Consider the following 16,480-nt stretch of genomic DNA (forward strand, 5'->3'; position numbering starts at 1 on the left):
GGAGAATGTGCTGACAGCAACCCAAGCCGGGAATCGAACCCGGGAATCGAACCCGGGTCCCTGATGCTGTGAGGCAGCAGTGCTAACCACTGTGTCACCGTGCCACCCTGAGAAGCATCATGGAAGCCATTGTTCAGATTTTCCAGGGCACAGCTGTTGCTAAGGTTTCTTAGGCTCCTAGACCCCAGTTTTACATTCGTCCCTTTCACACTTTGTGCCTAATGACTGAAGGGGTCCTTGGGCCTCAAAGCCAGCTGGTTCTGGAAACAGCCACAGTAGTGACAGAGCTCAGGGTGGGCCCTCTCTCTCGTCTTCTACCCATATGTACACGTACCTCACTTTCACTCAGTTGACTGTCATCCGATATGAAATGCTGGATGAGGAACACTTTCGGGGAACTTAGAAAGACTAAATTAAATTAATTGTTTAAGTTTGATTGTTTAAGTTGAATAATTGAGCAGTAGTGTTTCCCAAAATGGCACAACAGATTTTAAACAAGAATGGTCAAAGCAGTGCAGCAGTGAAATGGACTAAAGGTGCAGTATGTTGTGATGGGAAAAGCATCCATTTTATATGCAACAAAAACATCCACAAATCACAAAATACTAATCTCTCCACTGACAGAAAGTCAGCGTCAAATACGGATATTCTTATTTTTAAAAACAGGTAGAATTCTCAGGTAAGGGGAAGGGGAAGGGGAGGAGGGGGGGAAGAATATGGAGCTCGCGTCACCAAGTGATTTAAAATGTATCAACACTAACCTGTTTTCAGGTGCTCTGACAGGCTTTCTGGAATCAGTGCTCTCCATGGTTATACTCTGAGGTCGTGGACTGGCAACTGTTTGTAATGTCCCTTTCCAAAACTGTTCAAATAGCTGCTTTTCACCGCATTCTAGCCTTGTCACGTCTGAGCACATTGTGTATGATTTATGTGCCGATGGCACAGGAGGCATATACACACAGGCACTCGCACGCACACACACAGATGCACACACACACACACAAACACACACACAGATAAAAATGGATGCCCGAGGACTCCCTTTCAGTTGAATGAAGACAGTGAAGTAGATCCACAGCTCTATGCTCTCACAGTCTGGTTGTCATGGTGTATGACATGCTGTTAATTGTGTAGCACAGAATACGCACAGTGCCTGGATTGGTAGGGATTTTACTCCACACACGTTATCATTCCACTAGCTCAAAGGCTTCCATAGGAACCATCAGCCTGAATCCCCAGGGTTTGCCATGGGAGGGATTTGCTCTGCTGACTTGGTAGAGAAATTTCGAGAAGCCCTCCCTCTCCCTTCCTTCCCCCGTTGAAAGCATTCAAGCTAATCCTGTATCTTTCACACAAGGAACGAGTTATTCACAGCCCTTGGAAACCCAGCCTCACGTATGAAGAGAAGATTAAATGTTTCTAGCCTCCTGAAAGAAAACAGCCTTTTACTGATGGCTGCAAGGTAGGCTTCACGAAGACTGGTCCGTCAGAAAACCAGGACCCAGGACTACCTGCTACTTAGGATTCACAGTCAGCTGAGTCCACAGCACAATATCTGACAACATCAATCAGTGCATCAATAATATGTCACAGTGATAATACAGTAAATTGATGGGGAATGTTTGAAAAGACCCCAGGCACACAGAGAGATACAATTAGCATTTTTACAGAACCACATTTCTCATTAACAAACACATTTCAGATAAATTGTGTGTCAGTACACAAACATCTGGTCCAGTCTCTGCCAATGCAATGAGCTTGCAACATCAGCATCCATTTGAGTTACAGCCACAGCAGGCTGTACATAAAAATCTAAATATTTATTTTTCTGGAGAATGAAATGAATTCAAATGGTGCTCTCTTTGGTAAGCTGTATATTTTCCCCTCAAACGACACCACTGTTCACATTTTATGAAATCAATCTGGGACTAGATAGATCTAATGGATTAAATTATTTTTTAAGTTTGATAGTTGAACAATTAGATTGTAGTGTTTCCTGAAATGGCACAACTGATTCAAGAAAATCATGGCCAAAGCAATGCAGCAGTAAAATGGACTGATAGTACAGCACGCTGTGGTGGGAAAAGCATCCATTCTTGTGATGTAAATGACTCTATGGGCCCAACGGGCGCGAAATCGTGCTAAAGTTGGGCGTCGGGTCTAAAACGCGGTCCAGACCCGAACCAAGGCCAATCATGCCTTCACCAACGGCCGATCCGGGCGCCGATCCGGCGTGCGCCCGAATCAGCCAGCGGGCCGATTTAAATACATTTGCATTTATTTAAATCAGCATAATGAAGCCCGTGCTCAACTTACCCAAGGATTCCCACTTTACGAGGCTCTGATCCGATCGGCGCCCGCGCATTTACCGTGTTGCTGAATTCAAGTCCGATAGGGCTTCAACTCAGCAACTGAACTGCCGAATCGCCCCCGACCACCCTTCGCGGACCACCCCCGCGAACCACCCCGGCAGCCCACCCCACCACCACCCCCCCCTCGATTGGACCACCCTGGGATGCAGGCCCCACCAGCAGCCCCACCCCCCCCCGGGATCAGACCCCCCGGACCCCCGACCTACCTTGATCGCTGGTGTCCATTGAAAGCATCTTGCGATCCTGGATCCTGGCCTTGCTCCGGGGGTCCTGATGGGTAGGGTGACGTCTCTTCACTGGGGGGGGGGGTTGGGGAGGGGCGGAATGTGACATCTCTTCCCTGAGGGGGGGGGGTGTAGGGGGGGATGTGACATCTTTTCCCTGAGGGGGGGGGGGGTAGGTGGGGGGTGCGACATCTCTTCCCTGAGGGGGGGGGGGGGGTCGGTGGCGGACGTGACATCTCTTCCCTGAGGGGGTGTAGGGGGGATGTGATGTCTCTTCCCTGAGGGGGGGCGGGGTAGGGGGGGGGGATATGTGACGTCTCTTCCCTGGCGGGGGGGGGGGGGGGGGGGGGGGGGGGGTGGGGGTAAGGGAGGGATGTGATGTCTCTTCCCTGAGGGGGGGGGGGGAATGTGACGTCTCTGCCCCTGGGGAGGGGCGGAGATGTCACATTCCCCCCTCAGGGAAGAGACATCACATCCCCCCTTACCCCCTCAGGGAAGAGATGTCAGATCCCCCCCCCTACCCTCCCCACCCTCAGGGAAGAGACATCACATTCCCCCCCTATCCCCCCACCAGGGAAGAGACGTCACATCCCACCCACCCCTACACCCCGCCCACCCCCCACCAGGGAAAGTCAAAGGCAGCGCAGACAGCAGTGCTGTCAGCGCTGCCTTTGACTTTCGCGCTTGGGCGCGCTGAGTGCTGTCGGCTTCGAAATGTGCATGCGCAGTTCGGTGCTCCGACAGATGCAAATGCGCTAGGCCCCGCCCACTGGACCCGTGCCGGAAAAAGGCGTATGGGGGCGCTGGAGCGCGGCTGCCGAGTGTGGGTCTGATTTATGACCACACCTGGCACTTCGAGCCGATTTGGTAAAATCGGCCCCTATGACTTACACTGATGAAGCCCTGCATCGTTGTCCTATTATGTTAGTTGCTGATAACTTTAACACTCACCATAGTTAACTGCAAAATGTGACTGATTTGATGGTAAATATAAGGCTGTACTTTTTATGAGACCCAGCCCATGAGCACATACTTCCAATGACTACATTGGAATGCAGGGTTTAAAATCCAAATGTAAGTTTGGTATAAAAATCCACATTCACAGGCACAAACAGTAATGGGCTAATAATGTCCTGACATTTCCCTGAAGAATGCACTTCTCTTCGGTGCAAAGTAAGGAAACCGGGAGCAGACTCTCATTTCTCCCAGTCTCCAGCCCATTTACCTGGGCTGTCCTAACATAGAATCATAGAATCCTACAGTGCAGAAGAAGGCCATTCGGCCCTTCAAGTCTGCACCAACCACAATTTCACCCAGGCACTATCCCCTTAATCCCATGTATTTACCCTAGCTAGTCCCCCCTGACACTAAGGGGCAATTTAGCTTGGCCAATCTACCTAACCCACACATCTTTGGAATACAGGAGGAAACCTACACAGACACGGGAAGAATGTGGAAGCTCCACATAGACAGTGACCCAAGCCGGTGGTTGGGTGGCAGGTCCAGACTCCAGACTAAAAGTGCCCATGAGGTGTGAGTGGACGTTCCTGGCCTCCAACTACACAATCCTTATTACTGACTGGCTGGGCACCCAATTGAAAGAGTTCCCAAATGAAATGAGGCAGAGCTCTCTGAGGAAAAGATCCTGAAACCGATTTTTTCTGTTCCACGAGGCCTTGGGGACCTGTTAGTTCTTGGAAAGATTTTGGACATGGTTCTGAGGGAATCCAGAGTCAGCCATGTTGTGTGGAACTCGACAGGGTTTGACCAGTTAGGGGTGGAAGCTTCCCTTGCCTGAAGTAAAGGGTGAGCCAGTTAGGATTTTAACAAAAGTCACCATTTTCTTTTGCTGCCAGTTCACAAATAACTGTATTTCTTCAATTCAATTTCACAGCCTGCAGTGGCAGGATTTGAACTCATGACCTCTGGATTGTGTGTCTAATATTATAATAGGCCGCCAAGCCAATCTTATGGCTGCCCTCTGTCTCCTTTTACTCATACTGGAATCTCTGTTGGAGTGTTCCTGAGTCCACGGATTTTATACACTTTCTAAAGCTCTTACAAATGAAGAGAATAGCTGAAGTCAACATTGGTCCCCGAGAGGCAGAGACAGGAGAAATTATCATGGACAATGAGTAAATGGAAGAGACACTGAACATTTAAAGCTGAAGACACAAATCACATACCTGGAATAGAGGTGGGGGCAAATAAGAACTACTTAATGTCAGCAGAAAAAAAGCACAGGAGAATCTCAAGGGACAAAAATCTGACAAATTACCAGGGGCCCAAGGCCTACATCATAGGATCTGAAAAGAGGTAGCTACAGCGATGGTGGATGTGCTAGCTGTGATCTTCTCAAGATCCCTAGATTCTGGAATGTTCCATGTAGATTGGAAGATAGTAAATGTAACAGAGCTATTCAAGAAAGGGAGGAGAGGGAAATCAGGAAACAACAGGCCAATCTGACATCAGTCATTGGAAAGGGGTACAATCCATTATTAAAAAAGTCTTAATATTGGAAAAGCATATGATAAGAACAAGTCAACATGGTTTTATTACAAGGAAATCCTGTTTGACAAATTTATTGCAGTTTTTTGAGGTTAGAAATATACAAAACATAGAAAAAAGCAGGAATAGGCCATTCGGCACCTTAAGTCTGCTCCGCCATTCATAAGATATAGGTGTAGAATTAGGCCATTTGGCCCATCGAGTCTGCTCCGCCATTCGTGGCTGATAGGCTTCTCAACCCCATTCTCCAGCCTTTTCCCTGTAATTTTTGATTCCCATTCATTCATTATGATTATGGCTGGTCATCCAACTCAATAGTCTGATTTCGCCTTCCCCCCATATCCTTTTATCCCTTTAACTCCAAGAGCTATATCTAACTCCTTCTTCAAAATGCACAATGTTTCGGCCTCAACTGCTTTCTATTTTAGTGGTGGGGGAGGATACCTTCTTTCCTGAGGGGTTGATGGTGCTCTCCTGATCAATGGGGGGGGGGGGGGGGGTTCACCATTTCCATGGTGAGGGGAGAAATTGGGTATCCCTTTAAAAATAGAACCCCAATCTCAGTTAAGGTGGGCTGGCTGATGTGCCTCCTTTTATGCATAGTTTTACATGTCAAATGTGGGAGAATTCCACCTGGAAGGCACTGCCAGCAGGAAACATTCCGATTTTCCCGTTGGTGGCAGCACTCAGTTTTTTCATAGAATCATAGAATCCCTTCAGTACAGGAAGAGGCCATTCAGCCCATCAAGCCTGCACTGACAACAATCCCACCCTATCTCCGTAACCCCACATATTTACCCTGCTAATCCCCCCGAAACTAGGGTCAATTTAGCATGGCCAATCATCCTAACCCGCACATCTTTGGGACTGTGGGAGGAAACCAGAGCACCCGGAGGAAATCCACGCAGACTCGGGGAGAACATGCAGACTCCACACAGACAGTGACCCAAGCCGGGAATCAAACCTGCGTCCCTGTCGCTGTGAGGCAGCAGTGCTAACCACTCTGCCACCAGGAGAATCCCAGCCATAATCTATGGCAAGCTTGCTATTGGCGTGAGATCAACAGGTCACCCATGTCTGCGATAGGAGGATGTCTGCAAGTTAGATTTCAAGTGGATCAGGATGGGAGTTGATGCATAGGAAATCCTCACAGCTGACTGGAGTTCCTGTAGACTAGCAGTATTCCTTAAATTCCTTTGGAAAAAGCAAAGGGCAAAAGAAATGACCAGATGGCAGAAAAGAGCCTGCCAGAAGGATCTCAGGTCAACTATTCATCTGTGCCAGCTGTGTAAGGGACTGCCACTCATGAGGCAGATTCCACACTCACAACAGGCCAACGTTCAATCCAAAAATCCAGACGCAATCTATCATCTCCCAGGAGAGACAAATGCCAATATGTATATATAATATTTTCAAGCAGTCATATAAATGGAAAATGTTTCCTCTGCCAACCTAGGGTCCTGAAGCCAACTGTAGCCTTTGCTCTCCCACTCACTACTGTGAAGCCAGTGGCCATTTGACAGCAACCTCTGCTGGGCGATCAAATCTAGGATCTCAAAATAGTCAGCTGACCAGAAAGTTGACCATCTACTCTCAGAAACAGAGCAACTGGAAATTGACAGTTCACTGTGAGAAAGTCAGACCAAATGTATCATCCAATTTCCTTTGGAGACATACTGATACAAAATGCACTATAAATTATGTGAACTCAACTGTCATTCACAGAATATTATTTACCTGGTGTATTTATCCACTGAAACACAATTGCTGCTCTGAGTAATATATAGACACTTCTTGTAACTAACTATATCCAAAGTGTCAAATGGAGCAAATTATATAGAATGACATCGAAGAAGCAAGGTACACAGAAGTGGTTCTTAGGAATGATGCATTTAAAGTAACTCCCTTTGACATCCAGGCCTTGATCATTTTGGGACAGAAGAACATAAGAAAGAGGAGCAGGTGAAGACCATACGGCTCCACCGATCAACACAATCGTGGCTTATCTTGGACTTCAACTCTACTTTCCCACCAACTCCCCTTAATTCACTGACAGACCAGACATTTGTCTATGTCAGCCTTAACTATATTCAATGATGGAGCACTTGAGGCTGGCGGGACGAGCTGGGAGGCTTGCAAAGGGCTTGACGCCCACCAGCAATCACAATTTGGCCCTCACCAGAGTCAATGGGCCATTGTAATTCCCAGCTGTGGCTAGCAGACCCAGATATTTCCTGCCCCCCACCATCCCCAATGTCTTTGGGCATGCAACCATCATCCATTCAAGCTGTGGGTGTCATTCAAGCGGGTAGTCTACATCAGTTTATAGAGTTTCCACATCAGTTTATAGAGTTTGTCTCTCCTAGCAGGGTGGAAGGTCTTGGTGAAGTCTATGGGGCGGCACGGTAGCACAGTGCTTAGCACTGCTGTCTCACAGCGTCAAGGACCCGGGTTCGATTCCCAGCTTGGGTCATTGTCTGTGCGGAGTCTGCATGTTCTCCTCATGTCTCCGTGGGTTTCCGCGAGGTGCCCCGGTTTCCCCCCACAGTCCAAAGGTGTGCAGGTTAGGTTGATTGGTCATGCTAAATTGCCCCTTAGTGTCAGGGGAACTAACTAGGGTAAATACATGGGGTTATGGGGATAAGGCCTGGGTGGGATTGTGGTTGGCGCAGACTCGACGGGCCAAATGGCCTCGTTCTGCACTGTAGAATTATAAGATTCCTGACGTTGATTGTCAGTTCCAACTCTTTGCAGACCTGAGAGAGCTGATCTACAAGTTGATGTTAGTGAACTTCAGTATGGGATGCCAGCGTGGTGATATCAATGAATAGCAAATCACAGATTATGTCATTGCACACTTGGAGGGGGCGGGGGGGTGATTCTCCCAGCCCGCTGTGCTACTCTAGCAGCACAGCAGGGAGGGAGACATAAGCAGAGGCTGTGTAGTAGACTTCCACTGGGCGCCACGGCCTCCACGCGTCTCCGGCCACCGGATCTCCGGCATCATCAGCTCCCTGCCAGAAATCAGCACGGAGCTGAATAAATTATTTAAATGAGTATTTAAATATCATTAACATCTCCTCCAGCACCACCCCCATCCCGACAGGAGTGATTCACTCCAGTGGGGTTTACAACAGCTCCTCACTAATGGCGAGCTGGCGACTCTGCTGGAGTGAAGGGGGGGCCATGGAGGCCCTCCAGGAGGTTGGGGTAAGTGGGGGGTGGTCTCTGGGCATTGTCCCTGGCACTGCCCAAGGGGCAAAATGGCAATGCCCAGGGGGCACCCTGGCACTGAGCATCTGGCAGTGACAATGGGGCGGGGTCAGGGGAGCTGTTGGGGGGCAGGGAGGAAGTGGAGATCGAGGCGGGCTGGCTTTGGGGTGGAGATGGGGGCACGGAGGCTGGGGCTGGCCTGGATATGTACAGGAGGCCAGCGATCGGTGGGGGGTTGGGGGGATCAGAGGGGCAGCTGGCCAGCGATCAGGAGGCCGGCGGTGCGGGCTATTGCGCATGCGCCAATCTCCGCTCTGATAGATTGGCACATGTGCAGTGGCCTACTCAGCGCTATGCTGCCGGCCTCTCCGGCAGGAATAGGCTCCGCCCCCAGCTTTTCATCACGATTCCAGCTCGGGCACTCTGTAATGCACAGAGTGTGGAAGATTCATTTTGAAAGTCCCGCTAAAAAAAGCAGCAGATTTACTCCAGTTTTTACGCAAATTTGGCACTTAGAACTTTTTGGGGAGAATTCCACATTTGGTCTTGGTGCACAGTCTTGCCAAGTTGAACAGCTTGCCGTGAGCACTGGCATGCAGGTAAACAGCCACATTTGAGTTGCAGACAACAACAGAATGAAGGAAAATACGCCAAAGAGCGTTGACAACATCACACAGCCCTGCTTTACCCAGCTGCTGTTCTTGAAAGCATCTGAAGATGCTTCATTGTAACTGACGGAACTGTACATGTTCTCATGAAAAAAGGAAATGACATCCAAGCAGGTAGTCTATTGTCCACATTATTTAAAGAGTTTGTCTCTCCTGGCAGGGTGGAAGGCCTTGATGAAGATTATAAAGGCATTGTAAAATCTGTGTTGTTCACAGCATTTCTCCAGTAACTACTGAAGTGTCGATCTGCTAGCTCTGAAGCTGAACTGAGACCAGTGTAGATGCCTGATGCCCAGGGTCTGCAATCTGATCACAGCAATGTGAGCAAAGACCTTCTTCACAATGCTTAACAAGTGGGTACCACAATACGTGCTGAAGTCACTGTGATCCTCTTCGTTTTTGTACAATGTGACTATTTTTGCATAATGCAGGGCAGGAAGAGAGTGGTGGGAGCCTGGAATGCACTGCCAAGTGAGGTGGTTGAGACAGACATGTTAGCAACATTTAAGACTTATCTGGATAGATGATGGGTGCAGGCTTGGAGGGCCAAAAGGCCTGTTCCTGTGCTGTACTATTCTTTGTTCTAACCCAAGTTTTATATGTTGAAATTATATAAAACTTGGGTTAGAACAAAGAATAGTACAGCACAGGAACAGGCCTTTTGGCCCTCCAAGCCTGCACCCATCATGTTGTCCTATCTAGGCCAACAGCCTGTATCCCTCTATTCCCCGTCTGTTCATATATCTATCCAGATAAGTCTTAAATGTTGCTAACATGTCTGTCTCAACCACCTCACTTGGCAGTGCATTCCAGGCTTTGAGGGGGGCAAGAGGTGGGGGAGGAAGTCCCATGGAGAGGGGAAAGTCCCGTGGGAGTTACTCGGGGGGGCGGAGGAGTCACCTGGGGTTTGGGGGAGTCTCAGGGGCAGTAGTCAAGAGCGAAGAGAGTTCCCAAGGGTTCAGGGAAGTGAGGGTAATCTGTGAGGGATCATTGTGGGCCTGAACAATAGTTACCCAGAGCTAGAACTGGTTTTAATTCTTCTAACATTTTCTGGGTAACTATTGATGCAACAATTGATGCCTGCGATTCAATTTACATTTTCTGATAGTTCCCAGTGCAGGGCAACTTCCTGGAAAATTGCTATGCAATCCTTACCTGGGAACATCTGGGGTGGGGTGGAGGAGGGCAGGGGATTCCCAGCACATTTTTGGATACCCCCCACCACCACTTGTTATAGTGACCTGGAGCTTGGAAAGTACAGGCCGGGAGCGGACCATGCAAAGGTCTGTTGACCTTGGGTGGGATTTTCTGTTTTTGGGGCGACGCAGCCGTAAAATCCTGTCCATTGTCTGTTAAAGAATAAATGATAAAAATATGGCCCATCTACTTCTCAAGGCCGATGTAGAGGAATAAACTGATTTTATAAGTTTTGCACTGGGAATGTTTCATTGTGTGGTTTGGGTCTAGATGGGGCTTTTGGGTATTTTCTATTCTTCCAAAGTATGCTGCTAGAGTCTGTAGCTTCTCAAAACTATTACCCTTTATTTACAGCATGTGTTTACACATTTGGACCTCTACACGAGCTTGGAGTTTCTCCTCCTTCCAGATCCCATGTGATCTGATATCATTATTATGTTCACCCATCTCCACTACCACTCCCTCACCCCCCAAATCCTTATCCCTATCAAAATTACATATTCCTACAAGACCCACAAAGTACAGACTTCACATGGTTAGTCTCTGAGACGCCTTGATCAATCTCCTTGTTCGCATCCTGATTTCCTTTTGAAGTCGAGGATATTCTATACTCTCCCATTTGTTGGTGTGAGTGTTCTTCTCCTGGGTAGCTGTACCTGTACAGTAAGCCCTGGTTTCTATCAGCTTTCTTTCCATGATTGTGCCTTCTGTCTGTTGGTCTCAGACCCGTACTGTCTCCCAGGTCTTCAGGCATGGTAACTCATGTGCTCTATGCCTGTGATTAAAATTCTGAGTCTGGTTGCTTCTCTAAGCTTCCTCAAGCTTTTTACTCTCTTGTCATTCATTGTGATATTGGATTTGAGTTTTTGTTCTAGAGATGGAGCTCAACCTCCTACCCATTAATAACTCTGATGGTGAGGAACCATGTTGTAATGGCACCCCTTCTATTTTATAGTCTGCAAACTAACTGGTCTCTCTTAATCTTCTCCATGGGACCTCTCCTTGTCAGTCTTCTGAAATGGTTCTGGGAGTGATAGTGTGGATTCCTTGCTTCTTCCCTATGTACTGACACAGGTTGCCAGAATAGCAAAGAGCCTTAGACATGGCCAGAGAATAACAGGCTGGAAATTTTAGACAAACTATTTTGGGTATGTCTAATTTTTGACAGTTGTCTCCTTGATTGGATCTCAAGGGCGACACAGTGGTACAGTGGTTAGCACTGCTGCCACACAGCGCCAGGGACCCAGTTCAATTCTGGCCTTGGATGACTGTCTGTATGGAACTTCCATGTTATCCCCGTGTCTGCATGGGTTTCCTCTGGGTGCTCCAGTTTCCTCCCACACTCCAAAGATGTGCAGGTTAGGTGGATTAGCCATGCTAAATTGTCCCTTCGTGTCCAAAGATGTGCAAGTTATGTGGTTTAGCCATGGTAAATTGCCCCTTAGTGTCCAAACATGTGTAGTTTAGGGGAATTATGGGGATAGGGCAGGGGGTGGGCCTGGATAAGATGCTCTGTGGGAGAATCAGTGCAGACTCAAAAAACTTCATGGCTTTGAAATGGAGTCACTGGGAGGGATTTTCGCAGTAACTTCATTGCAGTGTTAATGTAAGCCTTCTTGTGACCAACAAATATAAACTTTAAAAATAGGGCTATGGGATTTTTTTGTGTTCATTTGTGAACACAGACTTAGGTTTAATATTTCATCTCTAATAGTGATGTCAGTTAGACTCAAGGCCATGGAGTTTCTTGGGGACTGGATAAGGGATTGGCTGAAGGGCGGAAAATGTCAGGTAGCGCTGGCATGTCAGGTTGGACAGAGGGTCAGAATGGGGTGCTTTAGGGCTGAGCATTTGAACTAATGTCATTTACAGCCATGGCTTGGATTCATAAACTTAAAGCTTATTAAATTGCCTCTGATATCAAAGATAAAAGGGGAATGGAATTAAAAAGAAATATTGCAGCATTACCTGGATGAAATAAACATTTTGGTAAAAGGAAATGGCAAATTTCACACAAGGTTTAAAGTGCTCCACGTGAGAGAATTTTTGGAAGAGAATTCTTAGGATAGGAGTTTAAGAATGGTAAGAGATTGGCCGCTCTGACAATTAGACTGGCTAATTATCAGTAACCCCCACAGCTTGCCCCGTGGACTTGCAGAATCTCACTAGCTGTTCTGTTTGGAGACAATACACATCTCTTTAACCTGTGTTTAAAATGCTCCCTCCACCCACATTGTCTGTACCTTTAAGACCTGGCTGGCTGTAGGGATTCGCATTCTAATTAGTATTCTGTAACTTGATTTCTGTGTCTGTGCACTGTTTGAGAGCACATTTCCACTCCATCTGACGAAGGAGCAGCGCTCCGAAAGCTTATGGTATTTGCTACCAAATAAACCTGTTGGACTTTAACCTGGTGTTGTGAGACTTCTTACTGTGTTCACCCCAGTCCAACGCCGGCATCTCCACATCACAATTAGACTGGCTGACAGCTCTTGAACCCAGCCAGGCATAGTTATGCAGTGGCCAGAAGTGGTACTACAGCATTCTGCTGAGACTAAAAGCTAGGTCCTGGGCGGGGAGGGTAGGGATGCCCAAGGGGGTTAGGAAGCGGGTGATCGCAATGCTGGGGTGGAGGGAAGCCAGAGGAGAGGGTCTTGGAACGCCAATGGGGAGGGTGCCTCAACTCTGAGAGGGCCGTCAAAGTGAGGCACCTCCCCCTTCCTGCCCCAGAAGGAGAATGTATTTTTTGTCAGTTTCCGACTCTACACGTACCCACTCCCACCAGCCCTGAATTAACTGGGTGGGATAAAGCCAGTAAGTGGCCACTTAAGGGGCTTAATAGGTGAATGTATGGGTTCCCCATCCATTAAATTTTACGGTACCCCCTGCCCGCCTCAGAACCTGCCTTGGGGTAAGTGTAAAATTCTCCCCGTAATGTTTTTGAAAGCTCAGGGAGGAAAACAAATCCAACATATTTTATTGTCCAACCCATGTTAATCAAGACCAGTGCCCCCATGAAGTTATTTTACTGCAACAAGCCTGAGTGGGAGAAATAAATCAATTGGCTCATCTTGGACTATAGTTCAACTTTATACATCGATTTTTAAATCCAAATTATACTGGAGTAGCCAACCATTTCCTTTTCCTCTGTGCTGATAAAGTAAAATGAGTTGCACTTACAAACCATTTACTACTACGCATTTTCAATTTTGTGAAGCAGAGGGTTTGATTACGAGCTCATAAAAAGGATTTACTAGTCAACCGGTCTTCCATGAAATATATATTATTTGACAGAGATTCCTTTTATAAAGCTAATTTATAATTGTGACGAACCTCCAACTTTTGTTTTTTTTTCTTCTCCTTCACTGAAAAGATCATTATCAGCACAATATGAATGCAGAAGGCATTAACATCAACTCCCACGACATCTATGGATCTTGGCACTGATTAAGGCAGCCATCGCCGTATCTCATAAAAACATACAACATTGTTTTATTTATTGCTTAAAAAAAGACACGTGCTTTCAGAGCTTTTCATCTTGTGTTCATTAGGACAGATGCCAGAATGCCAAATTTCCAAGAGAGCAACAATTTATAGTACGTGTGAAAAGGAAGCTGATTTGTGGACAAGCCTACCCTGATTGGTCAAGGCATTGCCATGGAGAAAGTATCAGGGAGCTATTAGCCCACATGTTTTTGTTTAATTCAAAAAAGGCACAATACTTGGACATGTTCTTTTTGCCTGCAGAGGATGGATCATAAGACCATAAGACTTAGGAGCAGAAGTAGGCCATTTGGCCCATTGAGTCTGTTCTGCTATTCAATGAGATCATGACTGATTTGATGTAATTCTTAACTCCAATTTCCCACCTTAACCCTCGATTCTCTTACTGATTAAAAATCTATATATCTCAGCCTTGAACATACATAAATACCAAGCCTCTACAGCCCTGTACAGTAAAAGAATTTCACAGATTCCCAACCCTTTGAAAGAAGAAATTCTTCCTCATCGCTGTCTTAAATGGTGACCCCTTACTCTGAGACTATACCCTCTGGACTTGCGGATAGCGAAGAGCATTGTCGGGCAATACAGCAGGATATAAATAGGCTGGAAAATTGGGCGGAGAGGTGGCAGATGGAGTTTAATCCGGATAAATGCGAAGTGATGCATTTTGGAAGAAATAATGTAGGGAGGAGTTATACAATAAATGGCAGAGTCATCAGGAGTATAGAAACACAGAGGGACCTAGGTGTGCAAGTCCACAAATCCTTGAAGGTGGCAACACAGGTGGAGAAGGTGGTGAAGAAGGCAAATGGTATGCTTGCCTTTATAGGACGGGGTATAGAGTATAAAAGCTGGAGTCTGATGATGCAGCTGTATAGAACGCTGGTTAGGCCACATTTGGAGTACTGCGTCCAGTTCTGGTCGCCGCACTACCAGAAGGACATGGAGGCGTTAGAGAGAGTGCAGAGAAGGTTTACCAGGATGTTGCCTGGTATGGAGGGTCTTAGCTATGAGGAGAGATTGGGTAGACTGGGGTTGTTCTCCTTGGAAAGACGGAGAATGAGGGGAGATCTAATAGAGGTGTATAAGATTATGAAGGGTATAGATAGGGTGAACAGTGGGAAGCTTTTTCCCAGGTCGGAGGTGACGATCACGAGGGGTCACGGGCTCAAGCTGAGAGGGGCGAAGTATAACTCAGATATCAGAGGGACGTTTTTTACACAGAGGGTGGTGGGGGCCTGGAATGCGCTGCCAAGTAGGGTGGTGGAGGCAGGCACGCTGACATCGTTTAAGACTTACCTGGATAGTCACATGAGCAGCCTGGGAATGGAGGGATACAAACGATTGGTCTAGTTGGACCAAGGAGCGGCACAGGCTTGGAGGGCCGAAGGGTCTGTTTCCTGTGCTGTACTGTTCTTTGTTCTTTGGTCCAAGACTCTCCCACAAGGGGAAACATCCTCTCAGCATCTATGCTGAGAATCCGATATACCTCAATATGGTCGCCTCTCATTCTTCAAAACTCCAATGAATACAGGCCCAACCTCCTACTTATAAGAATATCCTCCGTACCTGGGATCAACCTGGTGAACCTTTTCTGCACTACCTCCAATGCCTGTATATCTTCCTTAGATAAGGGGACCAAAACTGTTCACTGTTTTTGCATTTAAACATAAATAGCTTCCAGAAAGTATAAAATAAGTTACGTGAGAGATTTTGATAACACTGTGAATTTTAGAGTTCTATGTTGGTCTTAAGAAACTTTTATGGATTTTATCTTAGCCGCTTTTTAAACGATTTAGTTTGAATTTCTGGGACAATTTACAGTTAAGGCTGGGAACAGCTTGGCAATTGTTCCGAGGAACTGGTGTTCAAGGGTTCAAGGAACTGTATTTGTTTTAATTGCACTGTGAAATTGAGGGCTTTTTTGTCTGCTTTGTAAAAGGGTTGAACTCATCAGTGCGAACTTAGGGTGACACCTTGTCTTTAAACAAAGCTTTGTATTATTAGGTTTAATTCATTATCCATATTATCAGTATTAGCGGAAAACATTGCATTCCTGACATTATGGTAGGAAGTGTTATTAACATTTGTTTTTAATAGCTTTGCTATCTGTAGGAATGGGTTAATACATGTTGATGCAAATATTTATGATAGGTTGTATTATTGATAAGAGGATAGAGTCATAGAGGTTTACATCATGGAAACAGACCCTTCGGCCCAACTTGTCCATGCTGCTCAGTTTTTACCATTAAGCTAATCCCAATTGCCTGCGTTTGGTCCATATCCCTCTATACCCATCTTACCCATATAACTGTCTAAATGCTTTTTAAAAGACAAAATTGTACCCGCCTCTACTACTACCTCTGGCAGCTCGTTCCAGACACTCACCACCCACTCAATGAAATAATTGCCCCTCTGGACCCTTCTGTATCTCTCCCCTCTCACCTTAAACCTATGCCCTCTAGCTTTAGATTCACCTACCTTTGGGAAAGGATGTTGACTTATCTATGCCCCTCATTATTTTTTGATCTCTATATGATCACCCCTAAGCCTCCTACGCTCCAGGGAAAAAAGTCCCAGTCTATTCAGCCTCTTGTTATAACTCAAACCATCAAGTCCCGGTAGCATTCTAGTAAATCTTTTCTGCACTCTTTTTAGTTTAATAATATCCTTTCTATAATAGGGTGACCAGAACTGTACACAGTATTCCAAGTGTGGCCCTACCAATGTCTCGCACAACTTCAACAAGATGTCCCAACTCCTGTATTCAATGTTCTGACCAATGAAACCAAGC

General features: G+C 46.6%; 1 protein-coding gene across 1 annotated transcript in view; it reads right to left on the reverse strand.

Moving 5' to 3' along the window:
- Positions 1-8,001: 8,001 nt before the first annotated feature.
- Positions 8,002-16,480, reverse strand: part of LOC144502007 (serine/arginine repetitive matrix protein 3-like) — a 164,878-nt gene continuing 156,399 nt past the window's right edge. The window contains exon 4 of the mRNA XM_078226025.1: positions 8,002-8,118. Within this exon, the coding sequence (XP_078082151.1) occupies positions 8,002-8,118 (117 nt within the window). The remainder of the gene's footprint in view (positions 8,119-16,480) is intronic.

The sequence above is a fragment of the Mustelus asterias genome, chromosome 12 (assembly GCF_964213995.1).
Source record: "Mustelus asterias chromosome 12, sMusAst1.hap1.1, whole genome shotgun sequence".
Lineage (NCBI taxonomy): Eukaryota > Metazoa > Chordata > Chondrichthyes > Carcharhiniformes > Triakidae > Mustelus > Mustelus asterias.